The sequence below is a fragment of the Eretmochelys imbricata genome, chromosome 7 (assembly GCF_965152235.1).
Source record: "Eretmochelys imbricata isolate rEreImb1 chromosome 7, rEreImb1.hap1, whole genome shotgun sequence".
Lineage (NCBI taxonomy): Eukaryota > Metazoa > Chordata > Testudines > Cheloniidae > Eretmochelys > Eretmochelys imbricata.
In genome coordinates, this window is record NC_135578.1 from 102,875,940 (window position 1) to 102,902,442 (window position 26,503).

At 38.0% G+C, this 26,503-nt stretch overlaps 1 protein-coding gene across 1 annotated transcript in view; it reads left to right on the top strand.

The window, feature by feature from the left end:
- Positions 1-16,624: 16,624 nt before the first annotated feature.
- Positions 16,625-26,503, top strand: part of C7H10orf90 (chromosome 7 C10orf90 homolog) — a 100,585-nt gene continuing 90,706 nt past the window's right edge. The window contains exon 1 of the mRNA XM_077823398.1: positions 16,625-16,790. Within this exon, the coding sequence (XP_077679524.1) occupies positions 16,625-16,790 (166 nt within the window). The remainder of the gene's footprint in view (positions 16,791-26,503) is intronic.

Below are 26,503 nucleotides of genomic sequence, written 5' to 3' on the forward strand. Positions count from 1 at the left end.
ACTCAGAGAATGTCTGGAAGCAGAAAGAGGCTGAATTCATTAAGAAAATTATTTGCTGTGACTTATTCATGCAGCAATATATGCTCTATGGGAATTCCTATGCAGTAATACTGGAAAAGGAAGGCCAGAGAACATAATGCGATGCAATACCCCTGACTTTCATCAGAAGGACTATTCCTGTGATGATGGGATGATTATTTGGGCAGAGCTGAAAAAATTTGGAGTAACAGCTTTAAAGAAGCAAAATTTCCTAATGGCTATTTCGGAAAATAACTGATTTTATTAAGAGGAAGACATTAATTTAAATGAAACTTCACAAGCAGGCTAAAGAGGGAAATTTCTAGTTTCTTCTGGTTCCATAAAAGCTCCATCCACTAAAACTACTGCATCTGTCTATTAAAGCAATATATCATCAGAAGAAACTCATCATGGATCATCAAACCCTGTAGACTTGACACTGTTGCCTAGCTGCCGGTGAAAACTGTGGCTCTAGCTTTATACAAATTACAGTTTTTACAGGTATTACATAGATGGTCTCTCCTGGGGCATATATAAATGATTAAATTTAAGAGTGGTCCTGAGTCCATGTTTGGAGGGACATGAATCTTCTACAGTTAATTTGTCGCAACATGAACCAAAAATGTTACTGTTGGAAGGGAATCCATTGCAAATATACTTCACGTGCTCAGGATAAGTTTCCTGTTATCTAACTACAGTACTTTAATTCTCGATAAATCCTGTTATAATTAAGCTCCTTATAACAATACTCACTCCTCAGAATGTTGGGCCCTGTGGATACTGGTGTAACAGAGTGCAACATATCTTCCTGCTAAAAGACAGCAACAATTTATGATCAGATGAGAAGGAATTCATGATTTAAAAATCTCTGGTGGTACTTGAATAGCAGAAAAAGAAACGAATATGGAAGACTGTTGCTTCAAATGGAATGCTAGCAGTTGTATTGGTTGCATAGTTTTGTATCCCCAGCCACGCACTATAGTTGGCCTCTACACATTCCCTGGCACATAGACAGTGAAATACTGAAGACTTTGTTGGAATTGCAAGCTATCACTTCAACAGGGTTTGTTTGCGGAAGGAGAGAAGGGAAGGTCCTTGTCCTGCTTGCAGGCTAGGGGACTCTGTAGTGAAGTGTGTGATCAGCAGTTAGTCTGGACTCTGGAAAGAATCAGCCTAAAGATGCCTTCAGGAGCAGCCTGCTTTGTGTCTTTCTGTTTTTGATTACTGTGTATTATTGTTCTGGAGTCTAAGAATAAAATAGAGTTTCTCTGTAACCTTCCAGCATGATTTTTATCTCACTTGTCTCTATATATGCCATGGACATAACATAGACCCACATATAAGAGTGTACAAATATAATTATTTGATTAAAAATTAGCTGCTGAAGGGCCTTGTCCTACAAATTCTCACATCAGAGTTCAGTGCTTCCAATGGAATTACAAGCTCATGCTCAGTAATAAGTGTTTGTAGGATCCGGCATAAAGATAAGTGCCTTCTTTATAAATGCAATAAGATGTTTTATTTTACTAATATGATCTAAAAAGATTCTTGTTTGCTTGTTGCTGGAGTTACTTTATGTTTTTCTCAGCCAGTATGAGTAGATAGGTGATTCTGGATATTATCTGTTTGTACTTCCCCCCCCAACACAAGCATATCCTTGAAAGAATTTACTGAAGTTACCTACTCTGTGCCAAGAACTTAGAAAGCATAGTCAAAACTTTGTTTCACATAATAAATAATCAGTTCTGTTATTATGCAAAGTGGTTGGAAAATTTTGGTGGTGAAAGCTAATTGGTTTTTATCAATACACACTGTATCCACAATAATACTTAACTTTCTCTGACTCCTCTAGGTACTTATGGCCTGCATCAGAGAGTATTTGAGCACTTCCCAAAGTGTTTAAAAATAGAAGGACAAATAACAATCTCTCCCATCTTTCCAGCCTGGGCAAAGTAGCCTGATCAGTTTGCAGTTTTTGTGTGTGGGTGTGTTTTCTGTCTGTCATGTGTGAGTTTGACAAATTTATTGGGGGAAAGCTACATCAAAGATGGGTTTTGCATTAAATTATTAATATGATTAGATCATTGGTCATTCTTATCTGTTCTGGTACTGAGTTTTGTTGTCTTAGTGCAGTTCCTGTCAGTGTTTTGTCTCCTGTGCTCACAAGCCTCTCTGTATTCTGTAAAAAGAAAAGGAGGACTTGTGGCACCTTAGAGACTAACAAATTTATTTGAGCATTAGCTTTCGTGAGCTACAGCTCACTTTAGCTCATGAAAGCTTATGCTCAAATAAATTTGTTAGTCTCTAAGGTGCCACAAGTCCTCCTTTTTTTTTTTGCGGATATAGACTAACACGGCTGCTACTCTGAAATCTGTATTCTGTATAACTCTTATAAAGAAAAAGGCAGCACAAGTTAGCTAGTAAGATAAAATGCTCCTTTAAAGATGTGGTTCATGTTTATTGCATAATGACAAGACAAAAGTACAGTAATTAATATTAACAATTGAAAGATTATAGCAAAAATCTCCTATTACCAGTTTCTCTAATCCACCTATAATTGTGTACCAAGCTACCACTGAAGCACTTAAACCTTAAAAAGCTTTAGTAAGAACCAGAAGGCAATTGTCTGCTCTAGCATCTCAGAGGAGTGGATGTGGACATAATCCAACTGCTGTCTCTTACTCTTTCCTTCCAATATTTCTTCCATCCCTTGGACAACTTGACAATCTTATAATTTTGACTTCCAAAATGTGATAATTTGGCTAGCTACTAAGGCTCATAAAATCCACTGTATAGTTTTTGTGGGAGCTCTTACAAGGAGACAGCTGAAATTAGAGTGTAAGGGCCTTCTCTTGTACCATTGAGGCCAATGGGAGTTTTGCTCCAATGGGAACAGAATCAGGCACAAATTAAGCAGGTGTGTATTTTTCCCGGCAAAAAGCATATTCTCTTTTTTGTTTTTAGTTATAGATTATATTAGATATACATGTATATCTATCAATACACAAATGCATGCATGAATATAATATACTGGGAGTAGCTCATCAATGGGTCTATGACAATTTACATCAGCAGATGATTTTCAATATTCTAAAATGGTGATAAGTAACAATAGTTTGGTTTTGTTTTTATGTAATTCCTCTGTAGTTTGTCTTAAAAAAAAATTGAATGATGTAGATCTGATTCCCACTAGTTTGTATTACTTTTTACTGAATATCGGGAATGGTAAAGCTCTAGTAAGCTAATTAATTTTACTCAATTTTGACATACTGCTTAAATCAGCTTAGAAATGCCACAGCTGAATAAACCCATCTAAAAGTTTATGATTGCTTCCTTTTGAAGGACTTGGTCACATGCCAACAGCAACTGAAACAGCACACTGAAAAGAACCACTTAATTAAATAACTGTTATAAAAGCAGGCAATGGCAAAATGTGTAACATTCCTGATGATATTTTTAAAAATAATAAAACGAAGGGGTTTTTCACTTATATATTTTAAGGAGCATGGCTGTGATTCAATAGTTAAGGTTGTAAAACAGATTCTGTTCTAGCCCAAACTTGATCACACCTTTAATTTTTGCAAAAATATTGGTTCATCCTTAATATTTACATACTCTAGGTCCTAATTTTGCAAACAGTTAGGGATTGCCCATATGTGTAAACTTAATCATGTGTTTATCTGTTTACAAGATTAGGGCCTTAGTCATGTTCCAATAGAAATTTGTTTTGACAGTGGGAGTGGGAAATGTCAGGTTAGTTACGAAGGATGTTTTTAGATTGCTTGTTTTTAGAAAAAAATGAAAGGGCTCAATTCTCCTCTCACTTTCTTTGGTGTAAATCAAGAGTAACACCATTGAACATAATGGAATTACATTGGGACAAAAGTAATGTGAAAGGGGAATCAGGCCTCAAGTTTTTAACTTTTTGATGACTGGTCTAGGTCTGTGTGTGTGTGTGTCCCCCAGCACAACTCATGAAGAGATTGGTCAAAAGACTTCAAACATATTTTACACTTTTATTCTCAAAGTAAACCAGTGCCTATACCTAATTTTACTATTTTTTGGAGTTCCTTTTTCATTTGTTGCTTTCTTAATTTTCCACCAATATTTTAAATTCTAGTCAGTGTTTGTGTAGATCATTAATTCTGTGTTTATTCCTGCTGAATTTGCAAGGCCGACAAGTGCAGTCTGTGGGCTTTATGAGCTCTATGTTGACTACTGTAGAGTTTAATGACTGTGCACAAAGATGCAGCCATTAGAAGTTACAGAGCTCCTAAATTCTGTATTCAGCACTATGATGTTATTAATCTCCAATGCAGTGCAACAAAGCTTCTAAGCTTTGTAATATAACCACCAGTCTACTAAGTTTAAGTATGACCACTCCTGAGCCACATGTTAATATTTCATAGTATAATTATACATCCACCTTTGTACACAATTTTCTGACCTGTGCTCTGTATAGTTCAGCCACCCCCAATGAACTTCTAACTTTCCTACATCCTCCTTAAGTCTGCCTCACTATCCTTAACCACATAGCCCCATCTACCATAAATCACCTCTATCCCACAGAAAAAATTTGCTTGTTACTGCGCCTACTACTTAGTGACTAGAGACCCTTCCACTCCTTGCTCTCCTATTATGGGCAGCAGCTCACAACTTACACTTGGCACACTGTCACTGCTGCCACTTATCATCCCACTACGAGATGAAAGCCTAATGTACCCCATTCACACTCCCCATTATTGTTCAGGCAAGAAATTCAGTTCAATCACATCTAATTTTCTGACCTAAATTTCTGGGACAAAATTCTGTTCTTGATTACACCTACTGAAATTGTAATATGTATTGGGTGATGGGGCTGCTTGATCTAACTGTCTTTTGCACCTCTAATTTCTTTGACTTTGAAAAATATAGAGAGACGTCCGCATTATTTGCACATGCTTTATTTTTATTACGTGGAACCCTCCACTCACACTCCATGCAGACATCTAAATTAGTCATATAGGAGTGGGAATAGCAGTTGCATTATCCTCTAATTGTTTTCCTAAATCTTAGCACATAATCTTGTCAGTCAGCCTAAGTGACCTGTTTTAGGTTTTAATTTACCTCAGACCTCTCATTCATTTGAACTCCCTGGGAAGCTACATCCTGCCTAGCATCCTTTGAAATACCAGACAAACCTTTATCTCCTAGTTGCATTCCCCCCTTTGAATTATTTGAAGAGGTCAGTGGTTTCTCAGCTGACCAGACAAAAGGGCTATACATTTTTAGTGAAGGTTAGTTTTCATAAGTTTGCATCAGGGTAATAATGTAATTAGTAGAGTTAGGAAATAGAATCATGGCCAAAGGGAACTGTGAAACTTCATACAGTGAATGATGGAGTTACTCCTTGTAGCCAATTGTTCTTGGTCATATAGGTTGTCATGCCTGTACATTTCACTTAACATAAAGCACAATATCAGCAAATAACAAAGCAATCTAAGTATGCACCAAAGAGATGTATAGTACTTTACAAGGCAAGCAAAGACAGGATGAAATACTGGTCCCATTAAAGTCTGTGGGAATTTTGCCATTGGCTTCAATGTGGCTAAGATTTCTTCCAGGATCTTGAAGAGTTTACAATCCAAACTGACTGGGGGAAATGCAACAGAGAAAGATAAATCATAAATAAATAACAGTGATTCTCAACCTGTGGCCCGTTGGCCGCTTGTGGCCCAGTCAGCACAGAGCTGCAGCCCATGTGACATCCTCAGGGCCATACAGGTAGTATTGGATGCGGCCCACAATGGTAAACCAGTTGAGAACCACAGAATAACATAATAGGTTGCTCAGGCACATCATGTTAGCTTACTGAGTTTTTGTTTTTGTTTTTTGTTCTTTTAAATTTATTAGAAGATCTAATGATTAACTAACTAAGAACAGGAAGAACTGAAAATGCTGAGGTAAGGTTATTTAATTATCAAAGACAATTGAAAATTTTAAAAGACACCCATGGTACTTTCCTCTTGCTCTGTCTTGCTTGCTGCCACATAGTTATTTTTTCAGAAGTAATGGCAGACTTTCACAGGCTGAGGAGTTGCGTGTTGGTGTGTGTGTACGTACATCTGTTTCTGAATGAATGAGCTAGATTTATTGATCAGTGCTGTGGAGAGGCCAATTTCTTTAGAATCAACTGGCAAATTTTACAAACATTTTAAGACCTGATTCTGATCTCAAATACACCAGTTTAATTCCACTGATGTCAGTTACTCTTGACTTATATTGATATATGAGAACTGAATCTAGCCCTAAAAATGTGGCATCACATTTCAGTGATCTACTCTATTAGCACACTTTCATTTTCTGAGTTCTTTAACACAAATCATATTTATTTCTTCCGATTTCTAAAATGTAACTAGAGATGACCACCTCGTGATCTGGGTGCTTAGTCTATAAACTAAATCACAATAATTCAGAAAGATGGTCCATAAACAATAGCTTTATAAAAAAGATAGGGCTGGTCGGGTGGGGGAAGATGTGCTTTTCACTATTCCTAGAAGGCATACTGGGCTCTGACAGACCAGGGGCCTAGCAGTGAGTTCTAAACCTGAGGGTCTCTCATAGAGGATTCCTGTTGTCTCATTCTTGACTGTGGTGCTATGTCATGGGAAATTACAAATAAAGAAGAGAACCTTAATGAGGCTCTATTCCAGGTATTTGAAATAGGCCATGAATGGCTTCTCTCTCTCACTCACTCGTCGTATATCCTGGAATATACACCAGATGTATTGGCCACACAGCATTTCAACAGGGACATCCAAAATAGCCAACTCTGCTTTAGAGTGGAATTATGCCAAAGGTGGATTTTAAATGGAAAAACTTCACGTTTCAGCATCAAATTATACACTCTCCTTGTTACGCAGTGACAAGGAGATGACCTAGTACTCCCGAGCTAATTGGTTTTATTGAACAGTGTATGAACATTACTAAAAGACAGCTTGCTAATGCTACTACTTGTGGTTCTGTGAAGTTCCTGGGACAGATGATTAATATTCTTTGCATTGTAGTAGCACTTAGCAGGTTTGTTGTGCTAGGTACTGTACAAATGCATAATAAGATGGTGCCTGCCCCAAAGAATTTACAATCTAAGTAAATACTGAGACAACAGGTGACTAGAACCATATGACAAGGAGAGCACAAGATAACAGTGAGACTATGATGATCAGTGTTTAACACTATGCAGGAGGTCAGACTAGATGATCACGATGGTCCCTTCTGACCTTAAAGTCTATGAGTGGGATAAGCAACAGTCACAGGATACTAGTTGCCTTACCATTGTCAAGTGTATTTTAGGAGTCATGGCAGAGGTGAGTTTTAAGGAAGGATTTGAAAGAAGAAAATTAGGTGGCTTTGCCAAATGTTCCATGCAGCCATAATGGCTGGCCTCAGACACAGAACAAAGGTGTTTGTTGGAAAATATGGCAATGAACGCTGGCACTGTTGGCAGACTGGATGGAGGAATCAACACTTCAGTAGCATAGGAGAGATGATAGAAAAGGTGGAAATAGGCCATGAACGGCCTTTAAAGTGAAGACCAGTAGTTTGTTTGATGCTGCAGACAAGGGGGAACCAATGGAGAAGTGATGTGGTTTAAGTGAGGAGCTAGAAAAACAACCATTGTAGCCGCAAGGATATAAATGGGGCAGGAAGAGATTTCTCAAGGTCAGAGAGGAGGAGGTTGTGGTAGCCAAGACAAAAGATTATGAGGGCCTGGCAAGGGTTTTAGCTGTGTGGATGGAGAGGAAAGATGAGATCTATCTTAGAGGAGATGTGCAGGAAGAAGGAGCAAGATTATGGACTAAATTCTATGGAGCTACACCAAATTATGCCATTTGATGACATGGCCTCTCTCTTCACAAACTCTGCTCTTAGTGTTACTGTGAAGTAGGGGCCTTTGGCAGGCAATATATTAGACAAGATCATTTATTGAAGAGATTGTACATTTATATCCATTCCCATAATTTTCATTTACATGTTTAAGATTTTTTTATGGTAACATTCCTTGGTTGACATGTTTCCACTGTAAATGCAAACTAAAATTTTAAGTTGAGGGTAAACAAATATTGTTTGTTAATAAACACAGGGATGCTGCAAAGATCAACCTGTGTCCCATGTCCAGAGGTTGTAGTATTTATGCTAGGTGTACAGTGTTGTCAGCTATGTATATATTTATTTAAGTGCTATGAGCACAATTAAAAACAAATATTTACTAGGGAATGAAATAGCTCGTGTTAAATTGTAAGGTCTTCAGGAGAGAACTAATTTAATAAGTACAGGCCATTTCAAGTGCATTGTCAGTTTAAACAATAAAATTGACTCAACGTATTTTTCTGTTTATTATGGGAACTAAGATGATGCAAAAAGCAAATGCTTCTCCTTTGTACAAATTGCTCTTGAACATAATCATTAAGCAGTAGGCGTGTCTGTTTATAGAAATAGTTGTTCTGTTTAGCTTGATCTCTATGTCACAGATTCCTGGTAATACAGAAAATGATTCATAAATACCCTTTTCTGCTAAATTAAGGTGAAGAATTTACAGACTGCATCTATTTTTAATTCCTCAAAATTAGGAAGGATACAGGTCTAAGTTTTAAATATCCTTTGCACCAGGGCCCTGCCTGAATAAAGAGATTCTCTGTTAACATAATTTATTGTAATTTTGATATGAACCTTTCCAGGGTGCTTTTATGTCTTTTTAGGTCCCAGTCCTGCAATTGAAACAATGGGACTTTCCATGACCATAGGGATCTATGTTAGTGAATCTGGTTGCAAACCTTTAATATCAAATGCTGTGTTATAACATTAGCATTCATGCTGCAGTATACTTAAGGTTATATTATTTTTTCCAATGAAGTCTGTCAGCTAAGATGATTATTTATTTGTATTAAGGTAGCATCTAGGAACCTCAAACAAGGATCAGCGCCCCATAGTACTAGCTACGCACTGTAGATATATGTAACAGAGAGACAGTCCCTGTCCCAGAGGCCTCAAAATCTAAATGACAGACCAGATGCAATAAGTGGGTGAAACAAACAAGAAAGATTTAGAGTGAAATCCTGTCCTCAATGACGTCAATGGCAAAATGCCGACTGATTTCAGTAGGGCCAGGATTTCACCGGTATTATGCAAGATCTAGGGGAACATCATTGGTAGTCAAAACTGAAATGAACTAATCTGCCAATTTTTAAATTACAAGATTATGAAAGAAAGATATTTTGTAATTTCAGATTTTTTTGCACTCCTCTAATGGGAAAAAAGCCAAGAAATTTGGGGGAAAACATCTAAATGAAGTTTAGAAAAGTAGTTTTCATGGAGAATCAGAGAGAATATTGTGGGACAATAGCAGTTAAATTGTTGAGGGCAAATGGCATTTGGTTCAACTCCCTTTTTGTGTGTGAAAGCTTTCCACTTATGTTTTACTGTAAAATTGTTGCTGATGACTTTTCAGCAATAGAAATGCCAAATTGTAAAGCCAGAAAAATTACTAAAATTTTGGCTCAACTGTTGACAACTTGAGAAACTGCACCATCTTTTAGATACTTATAGGAAATGGAAATTTGTGCCCCACTCCTACAATCAGATCCACAAACAGCGAGTCTGGATCCATGCAGAGACCATCTGAAATCAAAGAGGTTTGATATGGATGCAGGGCTCTGTGCTCATAAAGTCAGTTACCAGACTGTGGCCTAAATGAGTGTGGCGTAGAAAGTGCAGGGTCCTCTCATCTCCCATTGACTTCTATTGCAACTGAAAATGCTCAGCACCTTGTAAAATCTTCTCCTAAAAAGGAAAGATAGAAGGTTAATTATACTCCAAGTGAATATTTAGTTGCTTTATTTAATGCATAGAAGAAATAAGCCAGCATACTATATCTGTAGCCCAAATATCTATACTGCTGCAACTATCTGTGTCTGTCTTTGCAAGTATCTTAAGGTTATTTTTTTCTCATTGTACTGATTTATACAATGCAGTAATTATATGTCTCAAACAATGGAGCAGAAATAAGACAAATGCATTTTGTGTATTCATATGATCTTTTTCTTCACAAAAAACTACTATGCAAAGGGTTTTATTGTATTAATGTGTAGGCAAAGCTACTTGCTTCATGGCTCTTTTGAAAGTGCCTATAAACATATTACACAGAAAAAACACATGTTAAAAGAACATTATTAAGTCTGTAAAATCAATCACTCAAAAGTTAAGAAATTCCAGAATTAAGGTTGCTTCTGCAGATGGAATCTTCAGGGACTTTAGCTGTAAATCTGCAGCAAGTTTCTACAGGCTACATGTGAACTGACTTTTTCAAAGGCTTATGACTTGGCTAAAGTTTGGCTGACTTTTGCCATGGAGAGCAAAAGGCACATACCTGGTACAACAGTGACTCCATGCCAATTTCAAGTACTTGCTCCAGAGCATGGGGGGCGCTAGAGCTTCTGAAGGAAATAGTTTCCAGAATTTTTTAACTTGGGCATAATGATGGATCTTTTGCTAAACTCATTCTTAGAAACAGCTGAGCCAGTTTTGCTGAAATTTCCCCCCAAAAAATTCAACCTGAGGCAGCCACGTGACATGGAAAACTTCAGCTCAAAGGCTTAAAGTTTGGCAAAGTTAGAAGCAATTGAAAACAGAGTCTTATAATAGGAAGTATCGTACAAGTCCCCAAGGTGATGCTACTAAACCCATCTATCATCTAACCAAAAGAGGCTTTTCACTCTAAGGGGTAAATAACTTGTTGCTGCAAAATTTGTGTATCTATATATGTAAGTCTAGGCACAGTCAGTGAGTTTGTTGTGGGAAAACAGCCCCTTTAAGCATGGGGATCAGTGGGAACTGTAGTCTCCAGAATAGGCACAGGATGATGGCAGTGAGCTGACTGAGTCATGTGTCTGCCTGATGGAAACTCTATAAAGGAATACTGTTGACTCGGTCTTGTGAAGTTGAGTGTTCAGGTAAGACCCTGAAGGAAGCCCCTCCATGGGGACCAGGTAGGACACCCCGGGAGGGTGTGTGCTCTCCTTTCCTAGTCTGGAAAAAGATGGAAATACCTCTGCTGGCTAGAATCAAGTATTCTGAGTTTCTTTGCTCTTTCTTTGAATCCTTTTGTAGTAAACCAGATGTGAGCAAAGAGCCTTGGACTGAACTACAGTTTGGGCTTTATCTTACCTTCCTTGGGTGGTGTATGTGCCCACCAGCTTACAAAATAATGTATCAATATGTGCCTCCTAAATGTTCAGAATGTTTAGGCAAGATACAAACCAACAAAAGCTTGGAAGTTCCATTAAATGCTGCCATTCTAGGCTTAAGACCTGCTCCTGAGTTAATGGCTCGAGTTAAGGAATCAGCATTATCTTTGAATTTTCTAGCTTTTGTCATTTGTTTCACAGCTTGACACTTTAAAAATACTTTGTTTTTTCTGGAATTTTAAAAATACAAATGGGAAACAGTGTCACAGTAGAATGACAGGTTTCAGAGTAGCAACCGTATTAGTCTGTATTCGCAAAAAGAAAAGGAGTACTTGTGGCACCTTAGAGACTAACAAATTTATTTGAGCATAAGCTTTCGTGAGCTACAGCTCACTTCATCGGTTGCTTTCCGAGTAGAATGAATAACTCCATTGTAAATCAAGGCTTTGCACTGCTACTGATCTACAAAGCCTTAAAGGGATACGCCTGTACTATCTCACTACCACAACTCATCGCAATATCTATAATCAGCTAGTTTGTTATTCTGAAGCTCACTTAGTCAGAGACCTGAGGGAACTGTTGGTAGGGCTTTTTCAACAATGAAGTCTATGGCTTTGTCAAAGAACCAGCGAAGTAAGGGATAAAAAACAGGCCACACGTTGAAAGACAGATAGCAATGATGGGTAAACAAGAGGGTAGGATGGAGAATTGATTGATTGACTGACTGACTCACTGATTTTCTGCAATTGAACTGCAGCAACTAGATACTATAGTGATAGCTACTTTGGAGATACCAGTAGACATTTGGTCCCAGATCTCCTCACTCCCAAACCTGTTCTGTAGTTAAATGATCACCCTTTCTCTCCATAAACACAAAATATATTTTCTCTAGGTACTAGTATATAAAATATATATTCAACTATGAAAAATCTGGAACATGTACAAACCATTTCAAATTCTATGCTATAACTTATGTGACAAAGCTCCATCCTCGCCTCCGTGGGTCCCACGTTTCCTGGCAGATTTCGCGAGCCTCTGAGGCTCGCTGTGACCCTCCACGTAACCCTTCTCTCTCTAGAGACAAGGGTCACAGTCTACTGAGCCATTTTAATCATAAGCCAGCAAGGGAGGTGAGGAGAAGTTATCCTTCCTTGCACAGTCTCTATTGTCTCCCAGTCTCAGTGATTAATCAGGGGGCAAAGTGGGGGGGAACCTGGGCCCACCCTCTACTCCGGGCTCCAGCCCAGGGACCCTAATAGTATCAGCTGTGGTAGCTGACCTTTTAGAAACATGACATGTACAATTCCCTGGGCTACTTCCCCCACAGCAGCCCTCACTTCCTCAAGCTCCACTTCACCCTGACCTCAGGGCCTCCTTCCTTGTGCCCGATATGGTGTGTACTACTCAGTCTCTCCAACAGCGCAACTTCCTCCCACAGCTCCTGACATGCACACCCACCTCACTAACTGAGAGGCTTTTAATTAGTTTCAGCCAGCCCCTGATTGGCTTCCTAGCGTTCTCCCTGCCTTCTGGAAAGTTCTTAATTGGCCCTAGGTGTCTTAATTGACCTGGAGCAGCTGCCATTTCACTTATCCTGGTCCCAGGGATTTGTTTAGCCTGGAGCTAATATTCTATCTCCCACTACTTTTCTGTAGCCATCTGGCCTTGCCCCGTCACGCTTAATATGTTCTAGATATACTCTAGAAATAAATATCTATATGGGTTACAATTTTAATATGGTAAAACTGAAGTATGTGAATTTTGGTGATTGATACATTTGTACAAATACAATTTATGAACTATACAGTATAACGGTACATATCTTTGTTTTGTACTGAATACTATCTCTTTGATCTTAGCGAAATCCTTGGAGGGGGTAGCATTTTTGTGATCTTTTCAGTATAGAATCGTAGAACTGTAGGACTGGCAGGGACCCCGAGAGGTCATCCAGTCCAGTCCCCTGCACTCGTGGTAGGGGATCTAGATCATGCCTGACAGATGTTTGTCTAACCTGCTTTTAAAAATCTCCAGTCATGGAGATTCCACAACCTCCTAGGCAATTTATTCCAGTGCTTAACCACCCTGACAGTTAAGAAGTTTTCCTAATGTCCAACCTAAACTGTCTTGCTGAAATTTAAGTCCATTGCTTCTTGTCCTGTCTTCAGAGGATAAGGAGAATCATTTTTCTCTCTCCTCCGTGTAACAATCTTTTATGTACTTGAAAACTGTTATCATGTCGCCCCTCAGTCTTCTCCTCTCCAGACTAAACAAATCCAGTTTTTTCAATCTTCCCTAATAGGTCATGGTTTCTAGACCTTTAATCATTTTTGTTGCTCTTCTCTGGACTTTCTCCGGTTTGTCCACATCTTTCCTGAAACGTGGCACCCAGAACTGGAAACAATATTCCAGTTGCGGCCTAATCAACACGGAGTAGAGCAGAAGAATTACTTCTCATGTCTTGCTTACAACACAATATATCCCAGAATGATGTTTGCTTTTTTTGCAATAGTGTTACACTGTTCACTCATATTTAGCTTGTGATCCACTATTGACCCCCAGATCCCTTTCCGCAGTACTCCTTCCTAGGCAGTCATTTCCATTTTGTATGTGTGCAACTGATTGTTCCTTCCTAAGTGGAGTACTTTGCATTTGTCCATATTGAATTTCATCCTATTTACTTCAGACCATTTCTCCAGTTTGTCCAGATCATTTTGAATTTTAATTCTATCCTCCATAGCACCTCCAACCCCTCCCAGCTTGGTATTGTCCGCACACTTTATAATTGTACTCTTTCTGCCATTTTCTAAATCGCTGATGAAGATATTGAACCGAATCGGACCCAGAACTGATCCCTGTGGGACCCCACTCGTAATGCCCTTCCAGCATGACTGTGAACCACTGATAACTACTCTCTGGGAATGGTTTTCCACTCATTTATGCACCCACCTTATAGTAGCTCCATGTAGGTTGTATTTCTCTAGTTTGTTTATGACCAGGTCATCTGAGATAGTATCAAAAGCCTCACTCAAGTCAAGATATACCAAATCTACCAAACCTTCATACCTATCCATAAGGCTTGTTATCCTGTTGAAGAAAGCTATTAAGTTGGTTTGATGTGATTTGTTCATGACAAATCCATGCTGACTGTTACTTATCACCTTATTATTTTCTAAGAGTTTGCAAATTGATTGCTTAATTATTTACTCCATTATCTTTCCGGGTTCTGAAGTTAAACTGATTGGTCTGTAATTCCCTACATTGTCCTTATTTTCCTTTTTATAGACGGGCACTATATTTGCCCATTTCCAGTCCTATGGAATCTCTCCCATCTTCCATAACTTTTCGAAGGTAATTGCTAATGGCTCAGATACCTCCTCAGTCAGCTCCTGGAGTATTCTAGGATGTATTCCATCAGGCACTGGTGCCTTGAAGACATCTAACTTGTCTAAGTAATTTTTAATTTGTTCTTTCCCTATTTTAGCCGCTGATCAGACCTCATTTTCACTAGCATTCACTATGTTAGATGTCCAATTGCTATTCACCTTTTTGGTGAAAACTAGAACAAAAAGTCATTTACCACTTCTGCCATTTCCACATTTTCTGTTATTGTTCCCCCTCATTAAATAATGGGCCCGCTCTGTCCTTGGTCTTCCTCTTGTTTCCAGTGTAATTATAGAATATTTTCTTGTTACCCTTTATGTCTCTAGTTAGTTGAATCTCATTTTTTGCCTTGGCCTTTCAAATTTTATTCCTACGTACTTATGTTAATTGTGTATATTCATCCTGTGAAATTTGACCTAGTTTCCACTTTTTGTAGAGCTCCTTTTTGAGTTTCAGACCATTGAAGATCTCCTGGCTAAGACAGGGTGGTCTCTTGCCATACTGTCCATCTTTCCTACACAGTGGGATAGTTTGCTCTTGTGCCCTTAATAATGTCTCTTTGAAAAACTGCTAACTCTCTTGAACTGTTTTCCCCCTTAGACTTGCTTCCCATGAGATTTTACCTACAAACTCCTTTAGATTGCTAATATGATTTCTGATAGGAAGGAAGCTTCAGAGGGGTAGCCGTGTTAGTCTGGATCTTTAAAAGTGGCAAAGAGTCCTGTGGCACCTTATAGACTAACAGACGAATTGGAGCATGAGCTTTCGTGGGTGAATACCCACTTTGTCGGATGCATGTAGGCTACATGCATCCAACGAAGTGGGTATCCACCCACGAAAGCTCATGCTCCAATACGTCTAATAGGAAGGAAAACATTTGTGAATATACCATAGGTTAATCCTGTGTCATCCTTGTTGTTTAAAGTATCAGGAAGGCTATGTGTGTGTTTTGCTTTGATTTTGTAGAGAAGGTACCAGTCTGAATGAATAATGTATTGACAATAATACAATAGATGCAATGTAAAGAATTAGCTATTGAACTGTCAACAGCACTAGTGGCCGTAAAAGATGACGTCCTCACAGCAATGGGTATAGGGGTCATATCTTAATGCTGATGCTACTCAGCATCTCTGCAGCTTTCAAACACAATAATGCAGAAGCTGCTGCTGACCCACATATATTATATAGGTGAAGTAGATGGATTACATTGCAATTTCCCTAATCAATCTCTTGAACAGGACCCAGAGAGCAGTGATAGGTAACTTCTCTTGTTTACTGGAATGATTGACAAACATCAATGTTAGTATTATTTTATCATTGAAATTTTAGATGAAAATGAAATTGTCAAAATGGAATAAATGACCTCCAAAATATCACTTGTTGAAAGCTGATATTTTTCTTTGCAATTTTTTTCACTCATTTCTATTGATAACGGGAAGATTTTGAAAACAAGTGTTATCTAACAAACCAAGAGATCATTAGAGAAACATGTGCAAGCATTATGCCTCTAGATCTGTTCTTAATTTTGCTCAAGAAGGCACTCAGAAACAAAGAACACCAGTTTAAATATTAACATCAAGAAAATGAAACATTCATGTGCTGCAGCCAGATATTGTTGCTGTAGCTGCATGTAACAGTGCCTGCCTGAATAAGGTTGGAAAAGCATTGACAATGTATTATTGTCAATAAAGCCTGCATTTAGAGACACAAATACTAACTAATCAGACTAAATAAATCAGCAGATCCAGGTTTTATCTTCACAGATAACCCTCATTAATCCAGTGAGCTTTTTCTGAAGACAAAAGAAGAAATGAATCGCTTCATTTGTGTTGCTTGAATGGAATGCTAATGATGGGAGGTGAAAATACATTAATTATTCATGCCTGTCAGGACTGAGAAGGCAGATCCTGGCTTTTCCTGTTACCATTGCAACAAGTGGCCGCTGGCCTAGTCAGAACAAGGCCATAAAACATTTCAACTGAAACAGACTAGAGATCCCAAGTATGCCTTCTGGAGAAAGGAAACCCATGTTCCTGAACTGTACAGAACACATTCAGATGGATTTAAAAGCTAAACCTTATGCAAAATGGACCCAGGAAATGAAGCCTTTTGTGTCTCAAATTTACTTTACCATAAACAACTCTTCTTTGGAGAAAGAATGTTGCTTTGGTAAGTTTGTACAAGTTGAGCTTTTCCAAATTAGTTGGAAACTGTTTTATATTTCATGGCAAATGTAACGTGCAATGTTTTTCTGTGTCTTGCAAAGGAATATTGAATAGCTTGCCTTTTTTTAATTTCAAAATAGATTTTAAAAAGCATACAAATGATAATACTGATGACACACAATTCTGCACATTGTTTTAACCCTAGAAAAGATGTAACAGCAATTGCCTTTAAAAGTTAAAATCAAAACTTCTAAAAATTGGTCTGCATTATTAAATAAATATTCCCTGACAATCAAATCCTAATAAGATTTAAACAAAGAAATAAATCTTTGATCCAATATCTGGTTTCTTGCAAGCAAAAGAAAGACTAATGCAACATAGTATCAAACTAGAAAGGCCAAAAGAAATCTGAATAGTACTCTGCAGAAGGTATTTTGGTTCTCTGCTTTAAGTTGCATATTTATGTACACTTTGTATTGTTGCTGCTTTGTGCAGTAAAACACATTTTTGATTGATCTGGGCATAGAAATAGAGAACAGTGTAACATTCTTATAGGTTACATAAACTATACTGATGTAGCATAAATTAGTTGAAAGCAAAGTTAGTAATGAATCTTATTTTTCTAAATAAAGAAATGACAGATGCTGTGCATGTAAAACACATAACAGTGGGGAAGCAGTGTTTGGTGTCTGTTTCCATTAGCGTAAGGAAGAAAAGCATCTGAAAGTTTTTATTTGTTAGTCAACACCACTACAACTGTAAAATTTTCCATAGTCTTGATTGAGCAATGAAAAAAATCTTAGTATTTACACGATTCCAATAGAATTCACAAGTCAACTGACTAAGTAGAATTTTTCATCATAAAAAGAATTGGAAATAAATAATCAGTGTCTAAGATGTGAGGCCAAAATGTTGTTAACTGTCTTGTGAAAATATTGATTGTTTTGGTGTATATTCTGCTTTTGATGTACATTGCGATAACTGTCAAAGTGAAGAAAACAATCTTTTTATTTCATGTCCAGAAGAATCATATTTATAAGAGTTGAAAAGAGCATGTATTAAGGCAATATACTAAGGCAAATTGCTAGGTAAATTTTATGCAAAAAGTGGGGAAAATAAGGATATGTAGACAGGGCTACACAAATATGGGGTGTGACCTTGCAACTCTTACTCACAGGAGTATGCAAATAAGTAGACACTATTGTCTTCAACAGAGTTACTCACATCAGTAAGGATTATAGCAGAGGGCCCATGTTTTACCAGGAAATAACTGACTGTCTTATGTGGCTGTTGTGCAATGTAATTTGAGCGGCATGGTTTTTTAGTGATGTGTTTAAATGCCTTAAAGTATTATGATTAAATTAGAGTTTACAGAATGTCCTTTTTTGTTTTTAAAAGTACAAAAAATAAAAATGGAACCATATATTAGATGTGTCAGTAACAAAATACAAGAAGCACATGATTTATTGTAGAGATGTGCTACCAGTGGAACAGCACTACTCACCTCAATTTATTTTATTTGTAAAAGAGATTAATTTTCAGTACATGAAGCATGCAAACTTTACCTTGCTTTACACTGGTGAGGGTGCATCATTTAGCATAGAGAACACAATGACACCATCTCAAGCTACTTTAAGCACTGGACTATAACACAAGTAGAATTGGTGTCTCTCCCTCGTGAAATGTAATGACTCCATGCCTGCCAAGACTTCATAGTTATTAGTGGAAATAGAACTCTGGAACCTGTGTTTCTGGCACCGAAGTTCCTATCACTTGGGCTAAAGGAAAGGGTCTATTAGCTGTATTAGTACTAGGGCTTACATCAAATTGTGAACTGGAGCTGTTGGCCTGCCTTAGTGATGATGTGGAACCATGTTGACCCGTGGGGAGCTCAGGGAAAAGTGGTGCCTTTGGGGGCACAGCCGCTCACTGATCTCTCCCGGGTCCCAGAAGTGTGGTAACACTGCACCTTCCCTCTGAAACAAACTTGCTTCTTTGTCCATGAAACAATACAGAGAGGAGGCCTACAGCCTTCCCTTTGCGGGTGAATAAACTAAGGTGCATGGTGACTAAGGGTATAGTTGCACTACAGCGGCACACCTGCAGCTTTGCTGCTGTAGCGTAGACACTTGCTATAGCGATGGAAGAGGTTTTTCTCTCACTGTAGTAAATCTGCTCACTCCAGAAGTGGTAGCTAGGTCAATGGAAGAATTCTTCTGTCAGCCTAGCAGTGTCTAGATGAGAGCTGAGGCTGGCTTAGCTACGTCTCATGGGGTGTGAATTTTTCATACCCCACTGAGCAATATAGCTAAGTCAACGTAAGTTTTAGGTGTAGACTGGTGCTAAGATTGTTCTGTCTCTCAGACCTGGATGCGCAAAGAAATGCAAGTTTCCATATGCACTTGTAACCTATCGCATGGTGTATTGGTGCTTATATACACTGCAGGTAGGTAACTTGAGCAGATGTGATCACATACACTTGAGGAGGTGTGCCATTCCATCCAGCAGAGGGCAGGGAACACATACACCCTCTGTGCATTAACCAGTAAACATTACAGTGGGAGATTGTGAAAATTCATCATTGAGAAACTCTGTATGATGATAACAAACAGTCCTTAGATGCTCCTGGTACCCTCAACCTATATGGTAGCTGTGATAATAGAGCTGTTGCTGTTGAAATGTAAACATGCCAATAGCTGCAGTGATAAAACATTCACGTTGTGGAAACATTCTCCTGTGTACTTTGGAAGGACAAGAACAAAATGGAAGAGCAATACTATGAATATCATAAAATCATAGTTCTGGATGATAATGTATCATTTGCAGATGATATGAAACACCTGTTGCCTTTTGTAATGGTGTTTGCATTAGATAGAAAACAACAGCTTGACTAATTCTCTAATTTTTTATCTGTTACATGAAAATAATTCTCTTGTTTGCTAAGTGCTGAGTTTTGTTATATTATTTTTACCCACTCATGCAGATTTGTTGCATCCTTGTCTTCTAGTGTTCCTCATTTCTCTTTGCTTCAGTTTGTTTAAAATTTTTAAAATAAAACAAATCAATAGTTTTAAATTTTTGCAATAACTCAGTAAGGATAATAATGTGACTAAAGAAGTTTATCAGGGGAATTTGATATCAAATATTTCCTCAATTGCTATAGGGTTCAATCCTGCTGTAGTTCAATCCTGCAGCTCTCCCACTATAGGTCACCAGACTTATGTGTAGAATCCACAGCTCTGAACCTGTGGGGTTCATCCTATTTTTAGCTGAAACATAGAGATTTCATTCAGATCTTTGTTTACTGGTCTCCTTCTGGTGATAGACAGTATCAAGTATCCATGCTGATTTTATTAGCCATTTCAGTAGTCTTTGATATGACTGAACATGAGGTTTTATTTAAATGCCTATGGGACCAGGCAAAAGAGAATGAGGCTGCTCTAGAAAGTCTCTGCTCACTCAGAGAGGTGCAGTGCCAGTTGCTCATCTTGCATCAAGAACTATGCTTGTGGAGATTTAATTGTGTATGATAGCCCAGAATACCCCATAGTATACCTATAATTAGTATGCTGCTGATGATTCTCACTACAGTATATCCATTTTATGGAGGATTCTTTAGTCTCCTTTCACTCCCTGACCAAGATAGGTACTTGAATGGGAATTGGATGCTTAGACTTTATTATAGGGTTGTTGATTAATCGCAGTTAACTCACTCAATTAATTCAAAAAAATTAACTGCGATTAACAAATCATAATTAATTGCAGTTTTAATCGTACTGTTAAACAATAGAATACCAATTGAAATTTATTAAATATTTTGGATGTTTTTCTATATTTTCAAATATATTGATTTCAATTACAAAACAGAGTACAAAGTATACAGTGCTCACTTTATATTTTTATTACAAATATTTGCACTGTAAAAATGATAAAAGAAATAGTATTTTTCAGTTCACCTCATACAAGTACTGTAGTGCAATCTCTTTATCATGAAAGTGCAACTTACAAATTTAGTTTTTTGTTACATAACTGCATTCAAAAACAAAACAATGTAAAACTTTAGAGCCTACAAGTCCACTCAGTCCTATTTCTTATTCAGCCAATCGCTAAGACAAACAAGTTTGCTTACATTTATGGGAGATAATGCTGCCCGCTTCTTATTTACAGTGTCACCTGAAAGTGAGAACACGTGTTCGCATGGCACTTTTGTAGCTGGCGTTGCAAGGTATTTACATGCTAGATATGCTAAACATTCATATGCTCCTTCATGCTTCAGCCACCATTCCAAAGGACATGCTTCCATGCTGATGATGCTAGTTAAAAAAAATGCATTAATTAAATTTTGACTGAACTCCTTGGGGGAGAATAGTATGTCTCTTGCTCTGTTTTGCTCAAATTCTGCCATGTATTTCATATTATAGCGGTCTCGGATGATGACCCAGCAAATGTTGTTGTTCGCTTTAAGAACACTTTCGCTGCAGATTTGACAAAACACAAAGCAGGTACCAATATGAGATTTCTAAAGATAGCTACAGCACTTGAACCAAGGTTTAAGAATCTGAAATGCCTTCCAAAATCTGAGAGGAATGAGGTGTGGAGCATCCTTTCAGAAATCTTAAGAGAGCAACACTCTGATGCAGGAACTACAGAACCTAAACCACAAAAAAAAAAAAGAAAAGAAAAGAAAAGAAAATCAACCTTTTGCTTGGCATCTGACTTTTTTGCTTGGCATCTGACTCAGATGATGAAAATGAACATGCATCGGTCTGCACTGCTTTGGATCATTATTGAGCAGAACCAGTCGTCAGCATGGATGCATGTCCTCTGGAATGATGGTTGAAGACGAAGGGACATATGACTCTTTAGTGCATCTGGCACATAATTATCTTGCAATGTTGGCTACAACAGGGCCATGTGAACGCCTGTTCTCACTTTCAGGTGACATTGTAAAGAAAAAGCAGGCAGCGTTATCTCCTGCAAATGTAAACAAGCTTGTTTGTCTGAGTGACTGGCTGAACAAGAAGTAGGACTGAGTGGACTTGGGCTCTAAAGTTTTAAATTTTTTTATTTTTGAATGCAGTTATTTTTTGTACATAATTCTACATTTGTAAGTTCAACTTTCATAATAAAGAGATTGAATTATAGTACTTGTATGAGGTGAATTGAAAAATACTATTTCTTTTGTTTTTTAGAGCACAAATATTTGTAATAAAAATAAATATAACGTGAGCACTGTGCACTTTGTATTCTGTGTTGTAATTTAAATCAATATATTTGAAAATGTAGAAAGCACCCTGTCATAAATATAAAGGGAAGGGTAAACCCCTTTAAAATCCCTCCTGGCCAGAGGAAAACTCCTCTAACCTGTAAAGGCTTAAGAAGCTAAAGGTAACCTCGCTGGCACCTGACCAAAATGACCAATGAGGAGACAAGATACTTTCAAAAGCTGGGAGGAGGGAGAGAAACAAAAGGTCTGTGGGTCTGTCTTTATGCTGCCTTTGCCGGGGATAGACCAGGAATGGAGTCTTAGAACTTTTAGTAAGTAATTTAGCTAGGTACGTGTTAGATTATGATTTCTTTAAATGGCTGAGAAAAGAATTGTGCTGAATAGAATAACTATTTCTGTCTGTGTATCTTTTTTGTAACTTAAGTTTTTGCCTAGAGGGATTCTCTATGTTTTGAATCTAATTACCCTGTAAGGTATCTACTATCCTGATTTTACAGAGGGGATTTCTTTACTTCTATTTACTCCTATTTCGATTAAAAGTCTTCTTGTAAGAAAACTGAATGCTTTTTCATTGTTCTCAGATCCAAGGGTTTGGGTCTGTGGTCACCTATGCAAATTGGTGAGGCTTTTTATCCAACATTTCCCAGGAAAGGGGGGGTGCAAGTGTTGGGAGGATTGTTCATTGGTCTTAAGATCCAAGGGTCTGGGTCTGTAGTCACCTAGGCAAATTGGTGAGGCTTTTTACCAAACCTTGTCCAGGAAGTGGGGTGCAAGGTTTTGGGAAGTATTTGGGGGGAAAGACGTTTCCAAACAGCTCTTCCCCAGTAACCAGTATTTGTTTGGTGGTGGTAGCGGCCAATCCAAGGACAAAGGGTGGAATATTTTGTACCTTGGGGAACTTTTTGACCTAAGCTGGTAAAGATAAGCTTAGGAGGTTTTCATGCAGGTCCCCACATCTGTGCCCTAGCATTCAGAGTGGGGAAGGAACCTTGACACACCCAAAAATATTTAAATAAATGGCATTCTATTATGTTTAACAGTGCGATTAATCATGATTATTTTTTTTGATCGCGTGATTAATCACGATTAATTTTTTTAATAGCTTGACAGCTCTAATTTATTACAATATTATATAATAGTTGTGTATAGTGCCATAGGTGTGTCTGATGGATTTCCTTGTTTGGGGCATGTAGCTGGGGCTATTAGTTCTGTTGTCAGGTAAAGGTAGGCAGGATTAGACTGACTTGTTGTTCATGATGGCCACAGTTATTGATTTGTTTTTATTCTCATGATGCACCCAGGAAATTGAGCACCTATAAGCACTATACACCTTTAAGCAAACAATAATTAAGTATTGGCAAATGGTTTCTGACCTACTATACTGTTACTTATTAACCTAATGTAATATTTAAAATGTGCCCCAGAGAGCAGTCTTCACTGAAAATACATAGCAATAATTTACTGACAACTGGACAAAAAGTACATGTTTTCTGAGTGCAAAATTGTTTAAAAGGAATAAAAAATTAGGGAAACCGCTGGCAAGGCAGCTCGCTTTACCTTCCTACAGTCAGAACTGAATCAGCACAATGCAACATGCACTATAGTATTTAATTTGGTATTTGGTGGAGGGTATGGGGGTATCTCTCTCATACATCTCTTTCCATATGAAATCAAATGGTTAGCATGAGGCAGAACAAAGCAAGGAAAAAGGAAAAACTAAGTGCCAGAGTGTATACATCAGACTGCTGACTGCTTCTCCAGTAGACTTAGGAGGGTTGCTATAGTTTCTTTTATGAAACTCCTCCAGCCATAGAAATGCCTCCAGTTTCTGGCCTCCTGCAGACAGTTTACATATGTAGGTGTATGGAAGTATTTAACACATACAGCATAAGTTGGTGTGTGTGTGTGAGGCTTTTATGTTGAGGCTGATCCTATGAAGTGCTGAGCACTCCTGCTATGTGCTGCATGTCCTAAGTTTGATGCAGCCATCATCTTCCCCTCCTTCAAATCCTGCCTTAAAACTCAACTCTGCCATTAGCACATACAGAAAACTGCCATCTGATTATAAATAGGCAGGTGGTGAGCTGAGATTATTGCTACTGACTGGTTAAGAGTTGAGCACACAACTCCTCTGTGCTAAACCCTTATTGTTTTGGTACTCTGTTCTCTTCTGCTTGTTTGTCTCATCCATCCTTTATTTCTTGTTTGTCCTCTCAGCGGTGAGCTCTTTGGGGTAGGAACTGCAATTTACTATAAATTTGTACAGTGCCTAAAACCTGGCTTTGTCCTCTAGCTACTACCACAGAAAGAATATTAAATAATGTATGCAATTCCCATTGGAGTCAACAGGAGTTGAAGATACTCAGCACCTATAGGCATGTGTGCACTAGGTGGAGATTGTAGTTTAGTAATCAAGGCATCAGGTTTGGATTATGTGAGATATTTCTTGGAGTCACAAGTTCAGACTCTGGCAGTATAAACAGCACTTCATCTTCCCCAGATAGATATGGTAAGTACTGTATTGTGCAGTTTGACACGCTGGCCTATCAGATGGGACCTTAAATACAGAGATGGGCTCCAAACAGAAAATGTAATCTGAACCAAAACATTCTCTTCAGCAGCTTTCTGCTTACAAACCAGTCTGCCTGCAAGCAATGTGTTCTAACTATCCCACAGGACTTCTCCTATGAGCAGAGGTTTGTCTTGTTCTCCTAAACTAATATCTCCCCCACCCCTTGCTCCCCATGGTGAAATGGGCTGGTTACTTTTGTGGTTGCCTCCAGTCACCCCAAAGGGGGATGCACTTCAGAGGTGCTGTGTGTACACAGTTTGTAAAGCACTTTTAAGCCTTTGGGAGAAAAGGCAAGAGATATGTACATACTTAAAAATGTTATTTATTATCCTTCATTAAATTTACTGTAGATAGTGCCACATGTTATTCGCAGAGTAGTCATATTACCACTGTCTTATTTTATCAAAGTCAGATTTGGTGTACTATCCAGTTGTATTTTGTTAGTAAATAAAATGCCATTTTGTTCCAGGATGGGTAAATACTGAAATAATATACCTAGAGAAATGATCTCATAGCATGGTGGGCTAAAGGTACTCTAGTAATACAGGGAAGAGGCCATATAAACTTAATACAGATACTCTCATGCTAATATGTCAGACCAAAAAAACCCGAAACCAAACCCTACAGTAAACTGGAGTTAAAGTTGAGAGTACATATAAGCAATTTAAGGGTTAAAAAAATCACAGGAATGTTTTAATTATTCCAGCTATAAGCATTTCTACAACAGATCATTCAAAGTTAAGGTTAAACTTATGTAAACATATGGAAATGCACAGTTAGGGCATCCAAACAAACTTAACTCTACCCTGTAGATTTCAGAGTAGCAGCCGTGTTAGTCTGTATCCGCAAAAAGAAAAGGAGGACTTGTGGCACCTTAGATACTAACAAATTTATTTGAGCATAAGCTTTTGTGAGCTACAGCTCACTTCATTGGAGACACTCTGTAATAACTATACAAGTACAATAGTTCAGTGTTTGTTGATCCAGATTAGGCTAAACTGATTAGATTAGTTTATTATTTACTTCATGGCACCATCACAGAAGAGAGGTAAAATCATCTGGGTACCATAACTTCAATTACTGAGATTATTAGGGACAGTAAAAGCCCCAAGAAGTGCTAAATTTCTTACAGGATCCATTTAAATTTTCATTTTAACTCAAAAAGAAAAGGAGTACTTGTGGCACCTTAGAGACTAACCAATTTATTTGAGCATAAGCTTTCATGAGCTACAGCTCACTTCATCGGATGCAACTCTAGCTGTAGCTCACGAAAGCTTATGCTCAAATAAATTGGTTAGTCTCTACGGTGCCACAAGTACTCCTTTTCTTTTTGTGAATACAGACTAACACGGCTGTTACTCTGAAACCGGTCATTTTAACTCAGAAACAGATTTACCTGTAAAATCTTAGAAAATTAATTCTCTACTCAAAGAGTAAGTCGTGTATATTTGGGGAGAAGACACTATATTCTTCATCCATAACAGAGAGGTTGAATCCTTTCTTCAAGGGCAAAACTCAACCTTAATATGGATTTCTGACTGGTGCCTTTATGATTACATCATCTTATCAATACCATAGTCACACCTATACTAGCAACATGATACCACAAAGGAAGATTTAGTCATCATCATCGCTCTTTCCTTCCCATATGTCTTTCATAGGCTCTGTCAGTTGTAGGGAGAGTCTATGTTGCGCTCCTTCTCATCTTCATGTGAAAGAGGACCCAGAAGCTCCCATATCCCCTGTTCTTTTGCTACACTCTATCCACTCTGCTTGGAATGATCCTGTGAGAGGTACTCTGTTCTCTGTGACTGAGATTCCAGAATTTGGCTGATTTTGGATTTATTGGCAAGGCTACAACATATAAATTACTCTATGCCACAAGAAACTCCTCTTCAATAAATGTGTGTGCATAGAG